This window comes from Micromys minutus, assembly GCF_963924665.1.
Source record: "Micromys minutus genome assembly, chromosome: 24".
Lineage (NCBI taxonomy): Eukaryota > Metazoa > Chordata > Mammalia > Rodentia > Muridae > Micromys > Micromys minutus.
Window position 1 is genome coordinate 45,117,072 of NC_137959.1, and position 10,173 is coordinate 45,127,244.

General features: G+C 50.4%; 1 protein-coding gene across 1 annotated transcript; it reads right to left on the reverse strand.

Annotated features, from left to right (window-relative positions):
* Positions 1 to 2,700: 2,700 nt before the first annotated feature.
* CHMP1A (charged multivesicular body protein 1A) lies at positions 2,701 to 10,172 on the reverse strand. The gene is made up of 6 exons (XM_080936977.1): positions 10,099 to 10,172; positions 6,932 to 8,064; positions 5,818 to 5,964; positions 5,330 to 5,458; positions 4,528 to 4,715; positions 2,701 to 4,153 (listed from the first exon to the last, which is right to left on the reverse strand). The coding sequence occupies exons 2-6, from the start codon at positions 7,022 to 7,024 to the stop codon at positions 4,132 to 4,134; spliced, it is 579 nt and encodes a 192-aa protein (XP_080793103.1). The 5' UTR covers positions 7,025 to 8,064; positions 10,099 to 10,172; the 3' UTR covers positions 2,701 to 4,131.
* Between the last annotated feature and the right edge of the window lies 1 nt (position 10,173).

The window sequence follows — 10,173 nt, forward strand, 5'->3', positions numbered from 1 at the left end:
CATGTAACTAAGGGTGGCCCCCAACTTGATATGCAGCCAAGGACTGACCTTGGACTCCTGATAACTCAGCAGAGATACATGATAGGATGACACTGAGGTGACACGTCTCATCTGGTTCTGAAGTTCATGTATCCCCTCATCCCTTTGTCCCGCTTTGGGTCACCATCTTTCTTTTTATTTTAAAATGTCGGGGCTGACTGTGGTGACAACACCTTTAATTCCAACATTCAAGAGATGGAAGCAGATGAATCTCTGTGAGTTGAGGTCAGAAAGCTAGGGCTATGTAGAGACCCTGTCACAAAACAAAAACTGTATCTATGTACGTATGTGAAAGCATGGGTGCAATCACACAGAGGAAGACATTTCAGTTGCTTCTTTGCTTTCATGGGCTGTGTCAATTCAGGTCGGCAGAATTAGGTTTTAGCTTTTACCACAGACCGTCTTCACACCCCATGTCTCCTTCTAAAACATCCAGGCCTCACCCGGGTACCTGAGGTCAAGGATTCTGAAACAAGTTTCACATGGGTTGGGGAGAAGCTAGAGCACACCCCCTGGATGCATGTTCTAATCCTGGTGAATAGGGAGATAATCTGGAGTTTTTCCTATCTGTCCAACACAGATGAGTAGGGCAGCCCTCTGAGCTATTAGGACCATATAGAAGGCCACTGGAACTTATCTGAGGCAAGCAGCAGGGTTCTAAGTGAGGCAGGCCTTCTTGGAAGGTTGGGTTACTTCACACGTCTCCCAAAAAGATCAAGTATGTTGGGAGAACCACACCATAATGCAAACGAACCTACCAGAACTACACATCCACCTTGAAATTATAAAAGCACTCACACACACACACACACACACACACACACACACTACTCCCCTGAAGCTGAGGAACAAGTCCAGGGCCTTGAACTTGCTAGGCAAGTGCTCTACCACTGAACTGAACTATCCCAAACTCCAGTAAGTCTGTAACTACTTCAGGTACAAAGCAAAGCAGGAGTCCAATCTCCAGTTCAGCAAATAAACAGGAAGGAGAGGTAGATGTGAAAGGTAGTTTTCACATTGGAAGATAGTTAAGAAACAAGATGTGTGGCACCCACATATAACCTGAACCCCTTGGGCTACCAGAGTGGGAGGACCTTGAACTGTAGGTCACCCTGTGCTACATAATGATATCTCCTCATTCTTAAGTTCTTTGTAGACTAATTTCATGTATATGTATTTTGCCTAGGTATGGCTGTGTACCATGTATATGTGCCTAGTGCCCACAAAGGTCAGAAAAGTCTGTCAGATAGCCTGGAACTGGAGTTACAGATGGTTATATGGATGCTGGGAATTGAACCCAGGTCTTCTGGAAGAGCATCCACTATTCTTAACTGCCAAGCCACCTCGCTCCACCCTGAGAAAAAAAAAAAAAAAAGCAGCAGGAAATGGTGGCTCATACCTGTAGTCCAAGCTCCCAGGAATCAGAATCAAGGTCACTGCAGTTTGAGGCCAAATAGTTGGGCCTGTAACAACAGCAGCCAGACCTCTACAATTTCAAGTTCAATTCACTATAGTTAAGTTCCAGGACAGCCAGAGCGACATACTGTTTCAAAAAATACTTTTAAGCTGGGCAGTGGTGCTACAGTTTTAATCCCAGTACCCAGGAGGCAGTCAGGTGGATCTCTGTCTGAGGCTGTAGAGTGAATCCCAGGATAGCCAGCTACACAGAGAAACCCTGTCTCAAAAACAACAAAAGGAAGGTGAGTAGGTTGGCTTACAGTACTCATGTATGGTCCCAATATCAGAGGGTACAGCCATACATTCTGTCAGATAGTCACCTTTTTGGAAGCGTGAGGCATGACACGCAGTCAGTTTCTTTGGTGTGGATGTGTATGCATTTATAGCTCTGGGGTAGCTTATGTACTTAATGTATACAGGCAGATTTTTCTTCTTGCATGCATACCAAAAGAGGGCATAAGATCCCATCAGACTATATAGTTCTAGATAGCTGTGAGCCACAATATGGTGGCAAGAATTGAACTCAGAACCTCTGGAAGCCAGTGCTCTGAACCTCTAAGCCATCTCTCCACCTTTTGAGATAAAGTCTCAACTGAATCTGGAGCTTTTGGATTCAGATTTAAAGTAGCTCTCCGGCCTGTGAGCTCCAGGGAGCTTCTGTCTCTGGCTCTCTAATAGCAGGATTACTCGAGGCCTGGCTTTTTAACACGAGTTCTCAGGATTCAAACTCATGTACTCATGTCTGTACAATGAGCACTCTGCAAGGGAGTAGTCACCCCTCCCTCCCAGGCCTATTGTCTAAGCACTGTTCCCTCTCAAATGAATCAGGGATGCCCAGGTGCCAAGGCAGAGAAGCAAAAGGAACCCTTTCTCCTGCAGTGCAGGGGGAAGCTGAGAAGCAGGCTGTGCTAAAATCAAAGAGTAGCTGAAGGGCACAGAAGCCAAAAAGAAGCATCTTAAATTGGAAAGAATTTTTGTATCAGTACTTTAAATTTTATAACAAATCGTAAAGCTGACTCTGACCCCACCCTATGTGTAGTGTGAGAACCCTTTCCCCCATGCCTCCCCTCCACCGCTACCCCAGAAACGAGGCCTCCAGGGACACAACTCCCTATTTCTGACCTCGCCCTGAGGTTTGGTACTGGATCATCCACATGGGGTCCAGTCTATAGTCCATAACCTACCCAGGACACCAAAATCAAGTTTAGACATTCTCCATCAATCCCTTTATTTACTTACAACAACATTCTAAAGGCAGACATGCCCATTTTGATGAACCCAGCCCAGCTCCCCAACCCCTACTGGTGTTCCACAAATTCTGCACCCTCCAGGACCCAGGGAACTCACAGGCCGTCCCCCCGAGACTGCAGCTACTCTAAACACCTAACAAGTAAGTTGATTTCAGAAAGCCTTGCAGGGTCCATGGTCCCTACATCCAGGGCCAACAATTCCAACCCCCGCCTATAACATCAACTTGTAATGCGGAATACCCAGGGGCTCCAAAGTGCAGAACAGAAAAAACCAAACACAGGTAGTCTCCAAGCTTGTGTGTAAACCTGTGGGCAGCACTGCTCTGCTCAGCCTACAGAGAAGGCTGGGAACAACACACTCAATCCACTGTGCTTTCTACTTTGGCAAAAGAACAAAATCACCAGAGTTTAAAAGAACATGAGTAAACTTCAGGAGACAAAAAAATAAAACAGCAGCCTGTACACAGTCTCCAGGCTGCCCAGTCAGCGGCACTACCTGCTTGCTGCCAGCAGCCAGAAGTGACTGACTCAGGCTCCCTTTGTCAGCCACCCTGGCTCTCCCTTGGAGAAGGCAGAAAGCAGCAGCCTTCGTCTGAAAGAACAGGAGAATCAGTCATTCAAGAATCAGCAGCTATGAAGGCCTGGAAGGCTGACACCAGAGGGCCTGCAGCATCAGGCAGACAGCTCAGCCTCAGTGGTCCAAAGTTCTTCCAGAGGCAGCTGCAGAGTACGGTTTAAGAATCTCTTAGGAAGGACTCGGACCTGAAATCGGATGGTAGTTTTGTTCTTGTGGGCTAGGAAAGGGAGCTGAGGGACAGGAAGCCCAAGCAGACTCAGTTGGCAGTGGAAGCCAAGCCTGCAGCCCTGGATGATGGAGGAGAGTAACCATTTGTAAAGACCCCGGTCAGTGTCGGTGGCACTTGATACACAAAGTCACAGGAACCTACTAAGGGCTGTCACACAATGGGATTTCCTGTCTGCAGAGGAAGGGGGAGAGGCTCCCAAGAGGTGCCTGGCAAAGGAGGAATGGCTGTGACTCTCAGTGGCCACAGCACATAGCAGGTGTGCAGTCACTGGAATCTGAGGCCCCAAAGCACTGGGCTGACGTCCGCACACATCTGCAGGCCAAACCCTGTTAACTCCACATAGGCAGAGGACGAAAGAGAGCTTGCCATCCTCCAGCTGTGGCCCACACTTAAGTCACCATACACTTGTGCAAATTCAATACCAGGACAGAGCCCCGCTGCCCAACCTAAGGCGCCAGCCTGACAGGCTGGGAAAGAGCCAAGGCAGCTATGAAGGGTTGGAGAAAGTGGAGCGCAGAGTCGGGCAGAAGCCTCCAGTACATCACAGGGTAAGGGAGGCAGTACCTGCCGAGGATGTGCTAATTCCTCAGGGCAGCCAACCTGGAAACCAACAAAAAGAAGCTGTGGTAAGAAAGGCAGAGGCACTTGTCATACTGTGTGCAGCTCGAGACCTGAACCCTGAGATGAGGGCCCACTTGACTCAGGTTTTCAAAGCTGTCCTGGGATAATGGGTGAAAAGATGCTACAAACAGCCATTACTGTGACACTCTGAGGAAGAGCATGGGACTTCCTTCTGCGGTGAGCTCCTGGCCACAGGGGGTTAACCACAGCGTTCTGATGTAAGGAGGAGCTGTGTAGCCCGACACATGGGTTTCTCTCCGCCCTTCCCAAGGCTGCGCTCCAGCCCAGCAAGTCCTTGGGGTCAGGACAGCAGCCCAGAGCAAGTACATGGTACTCACTCAGCAGGACCCTACCTCCGAGACAGCTGGTCCTCCTGGCTGCGCACAGAGCTTTCACCCACGGCAGAGGCTCCCTCTGGAAGCTGGCTGAGTTGGTCTAGGACCTCCAGGCCATTTTCCTCAGCAATCTGAACAATGAGGCTGTCCACCTGCTCCTGAGGTGTGGTCAGTGTTGTGGCGGAGCTCACAGAATCCTCCATTACCTGAGGAGACATTCACTCTGGGAAGTATGGCCACAGAACCCCCTTTGACACCACGAGGCCCACTGAGATCGTTTCGTGTGGACAAGTGCGGTACACGCGTGCTCATGTGAAGGCCAGGGCTAAGACTGAGGGTCCTCTGGATACTGATCTACAAGCTTTGTCAGTGCAGCCAGTGCTTACCATTTCAGCCAGGCCGGCTGGCCAGCAAACCCCTGAGGCTCTTCTGTCTTTGGCCCTCAGCACTAAGGCTGCCATGTACCCAGCTTTTATGTGGGTGCCAAGAGCTCACACTTGTGCTCTCGGGCTTTGACAGGAAGCACTTCACCCGCTGAGCCCTCTCTCCAACTCCCACTGTGGTTCCTGCTCTTTCTTCTCACAGGATTCTCCAGGAAACCTTTCCTGGCTCCCATGGCCCCTCCTGCCCATATCTGCCAGTCCCACTTCCCAGTCCACCCAGTTCACATAGCTTTCTGAACTTCTGTGTGCTTGCTTATCACGTGGGCCTCCCCAAAAAGGGCTGGTGTCTCATCCCCTTCTTCTCCAAGTCCTTCCCATGTCCAGCTTAGTCCAGCCACCCTGACACACTGTCCAGCCATAGCACAATGGCCACCTACCGATGTGTGCACATCCAGGTTCTGCACCTGCTGCTCAAACCTGTCCATCACTGCAGACACCTTCTGAAGATCCATGGCACTCAGGGCCTTGTCCAGAGCTCTGGTCACCTGTGCCATATTCTTGGTCACCTAGAATAGAAGAGGATTAGGGACAAAAACAGAGTAACAGGTGACCAAGGGCTACAGACTGGGGACAGGCTATGAGGACTTCCTGATGAGAGCTCAGAGCCTCAGCTCAGTTACCAGTACAACTGAAGACATGGAGATCTATGGCTCTCTCCATCGTGAAGGGACTCTGCTGTGAAACCAAGAGCTCCATCTAGAAGATGCTGTGAGAGTCAGGCGTCCCTGAGGCCTAGCTGTCTCCAGTGCTGCCTGCTGTGCAGTTTCTCTGCTGCTCCAGCTCCCTCTACTCTAGAAATGCTCCAGTTCCTGCCACAACACCCTACAACAAACGCTGGCCACATGGCCCTGAGGTTTGCACTTACTCCCTTCATGGTCACAGCTGTCTGCACCTTGGAGGCCACCGCGTCCACACGGGATGCCATTCGGAGCCAGTTCACACCTTCATTCTTCTTGCGGATGGCATTTTCAGCATACACACGGGCGCATTCCACATTTTTCTGCTGAAGGGCCTACGATTTGTAGGGAAATACTCATGGAGAAACATTTGTGAGCAGCTTGCAGAATTCTCCAGGGTATGATTTACCACTGGGGACAATAGGGTCCTTTCAGTTTTCCCTAGGTATACTCCTCAGACATGGGTGAGCTTTGTAAAACTGCAACACCACAGTCTACAGTATTGTTCTCCAGATAGAGGGATGGTGGGGGTCCTGTCTGCTGTTTCTCCAGAGTCACATGTACAGCGGAAAGCTAACAGAGGCCAAAGGGACCACAGTGGGGAAAGGTGCAGAGCTTCACCCAAGAGACCTAAGCAGTGTGTCGATGCTGGTGAGCAGCCGTAGCCTTGGAGCTACTGTGCCTTGAACCAACAGTAAATAGCTGGACACCATTTGGCTGAAGGTCGGCTCTGTAAACAGTCACCTGGCCTCAGCTTCTGCTCTGTGTATCTTTAGGATGACTTCCCACAAAATCCTGAGTAAGTTCCCACCTCTGCCCAACTCTACCAACACCTCTGCCTGATGATGATGATACCCTAGGCTGCAGCCCTGAAGGAAAGAGAGCCAGCTGATGGTGCTGAAGCAATGACAGCTAGAAAGCCATGCCTTGCCGATTCAGGATGTTGAAAGGGAGGAAGAAGGTATGGAGGCCATGCTGCTGTTCTGCTCTGGACATCGCTGTGGGCAGGGGCAGGGAGAGCAAAGGAGGAAGGCCACTCTTCCCTCAGGCTTGCTTCTCAAGTACGAAAGCAAATACATCAACACTCTGAAACCAATGAGGATTAAATCACAACATTGGAAGTCTTGTGCAAAAAGAAGACATTGAAGAAGCCTGGAGGGAAACAAGGCTGGGCATGGCGGCTCCTACCTATAAAGGGAAAGCTCAAGTAGGACCTGTCAACCTCAACTACCGTACGCAATCTCATGAATGAAATGGAATGCAGGGGTGGGGAAAGGAGCCCAGGCCAGAGAAGTTACGTACCTTCTTCACCTTGGCCTGCTCAGCCTTGGAGTCCTTCTCTGCCTTCTTGGCCAGTTTTTCCAGCTGCTTCGCTGTGAACTGGGTAGAAACCATAACATCCTGAGACGCTCAGGTGGAGCCCACCCTTTAGCTCTGTACCTCCTCCCTCTGCCTGTCCTTGGCCCAACCCTGTGCTAAGGCACAAAGCCTCAAAATGTAAGTCCTGTTAGAAGCTGCAACAGCCCGAGGGATGAATCCCCCTAAAGCCCCACCCAGTTCTGAGGCCCTGTGTGCGAGGGGAGGCCACAACAGGTTTCCTAAAATGTCCCTCATCTCTATTAACACTCTAACCTATACCCTCCCCCAGAGTGGAAGGCCGACAATTAGCTCTCATCAACCGTGACCCTGCTCACGAGGGAAAGCACACACAGAACCTCGTTCAGGTCACTCAAGCAGCAGCATGAAGCCCTAGAACTCTGTGAGGAATTCTGTGCATACGGTTTCCTCACTTAACCACACAGGACATGTCAACACACCCATGACGCCTCTGGCAATGGGGTTCAAGGGCTGGAGACCAAACCCTGGCCACCAGCAAGCAAGGCTCACACACTGCCCTCCTTTAGGGCACCAGCCCACATGCCACCTGATAGGTTCAGTGTGACACCAGAGCCATGCTCAGCTGCTTGTTACCTCACCCCTGCCCAGACCCTCAGAGCCAGGGAGGAAGAAGCCAGAGAAAGTTAACTCTGCCAGGTGTGAGGCATTGGAACAAAGGGGCAGAAGCATGCCATAGGTTAGCAGCCGGGTACAGGTACTTCCCAGTTGTCCATAAAACTCTCCTTCAAGTCCTTAAAGTTCAGTCTGGAGTTCTAAATGCTTAGTAAAACATCAAAGCACGTGTCTATCATCTTCTTAAAGATAATGCACTCAGTCCTCATGGACAGTCTGGATGATCTGCTCCTACTTAGCCAAAAACAAAGAATGATCCTGTGTTTGGTGAGCTGGCTGAGCCCTGGGTGACGGCCACTCAATCACAGTGACTTTCCCATGACTCTGGGGTCTGGCTGCCGCTGTGGCTCTCGCTGTTATTTGCTGGTTCCCAGGACAGGACTGGGGAAGGGTGATTGTACAAACCTTCAACTGGAACAGGGTATCTGAAAAGACAGAGGACACAGCTTTAGGAAAGATAACAAGCAGAGCATCTGACGAGCCAGTGGACTGTGAGATCCTTGCAGATGCTAGGGGCTGGCTCACACCAGATATATAGGCTCAACAGGTCTCCAAACCAAGAGACCATCCCTAACCGTGTTTGTCAGGAACAGGATGGCAGCAGCCAATCTCAAAGGGCTACTTTAAGGACAGACAGGGTAATGTACGCAGCTCTTGCCCTTGGTCAGAATGGAGATGGTGGCTTATAACTTACTCAACTTTACAAGACATGTGGTGCTCTTTACCTTTAGCACCAAACTTAATCTTTAGGACTTAGTGGTTGGTTTTGCATAGCCTTTCCTTTATCTTCCCGAAGGCAAATGATTGGTGTGGTGGTAAGGCTGAGTCACCAGAGGCTACCCATGACAGCATTTCTAAGCCACAGCACCAGGCTCCGGCACACACTGCCTCCACCTGTACTAAGCCAAGGAAGGAAACAACCAAACTAGCTAGTCATTCACAAATTTGGGACAGGCAAATTCAATTTCTTATTTTTGACATGAGACAGGATTTCCACTCAGACTCACTAAGTAGCCAGGGTTGGGGACACTTTGACCTCCTGAGGACTGACATTACAATTGGAGCCACCACACTAGGTAACTGGCTGTTTCTAAATCTGCAGAGCACCTGCCATAACTGAGTCCTGAAAAGCCTTACCCTAGCAGTCCAGTTGGGGCACTGAGGATCTGCAGATACAGATGAGGCCAAGCAGAGACCTGCTGGACTACAATCACCTTTGTGCGTCTCCTGCCACTCAGTGCAGGCTATGACAGTGACTGGTAGAACAGTGTCACCCAGGTGTGGCCCAGCCTTCTCACTAGCTTTAGGACACTGGCCAAATCTCCCCCATTTTAACCTGTACTTTCTTCTAGACTCTAGAGGGCCTAGACTCTGAAAATCTGAAGAACCCTGATGTGAGTTCACAAGAGCAGAGGGAACTGTGATGCTAAACAAAGTTCTTTATTGCTGAGATGCCGGGGTGTTTCATCTTCTCCCTAAGGGACACAGTATAGAATCCTTAATGTATTTCTTCCATGACAATGACACAGTACTACAGCGTTCTACATTTCAGAAAACAGTTTAAAACAAAACAAAACTTCCATTACAGCCTTAGGTGATGGCACAGACCTTTAATCCCAGCAGTGGGGAGGCAGAAATAGGCAGATCTCAGAGTTCAAAGGCAGCTCGGTGTATATAGTAAGTTCCAGGCCAGCCAAGGCTACATAGAGTGTCTCATACAAAAATACTCTATCACAGGCGCCTATAAAACCTATTATGAGTTCTTTGGGAGTCTAGAGCTGGAGCCACAGCAGGTGGAAGTGACTCATTACTATGGGTGGTTCCCTCCTAACCTGTTAAACTAGGGTTAACATGTAACGCCTATCTCAAAGGGCCACTAGGAGGGAACCCATATCCTACTGCTTGGTACTTAAACCCCTTTCTATCTGAGTTACTCCTATTTCTCTGCGTACTTTTCTGGTGTCTTCTGACAACACTCCAGGGTCCCCAAAGCAGAAACAAAACAAACAGGGAGGGTGGCTAGATGAAGGGCCTAGATCGGAGGTCATTTAGACAAGATTCGGGGTTTGGGTCCCGGGTTAGGGGTGCAGGCCTAGGAAGATCTGGGTAAGGTACAGAACCAGGGGTAAGAGCTGGCTGGGGTCTGGAGTCAATGGGGAGCTAGTTCCTGTCGGGTTGTAGGATCGAGGCCTAGGAGAGGGTTTCAGCTAGGATGTAAAGGTACAGGCACCAGGTCAGTCCTGGTCGGTTTGTGGGCTGCAGGCCCGAGGGCAGGTTCTAGTTGAGGTCTGGGGCAAGGGGCGGGTCCCGGTCCGGATACACGGTCGAGACAAGTGGGTTCCAGGCCCGGGGACAGAGTCTGGGGCTGAAGCCCGGGGCGGGTCCGGTTGGGTTATGGAGCTGAGGAGAGATGTTCGCAGGATCCCGTTCCGAACCCGAAGTGGATGACAGCCCCTTACCGTCCATGGCCAGTCGGGCAGCACACCCCCTCGGGGCGGCGCAGGGGACGAGATCTTACGGACCAGCTGTAGCCG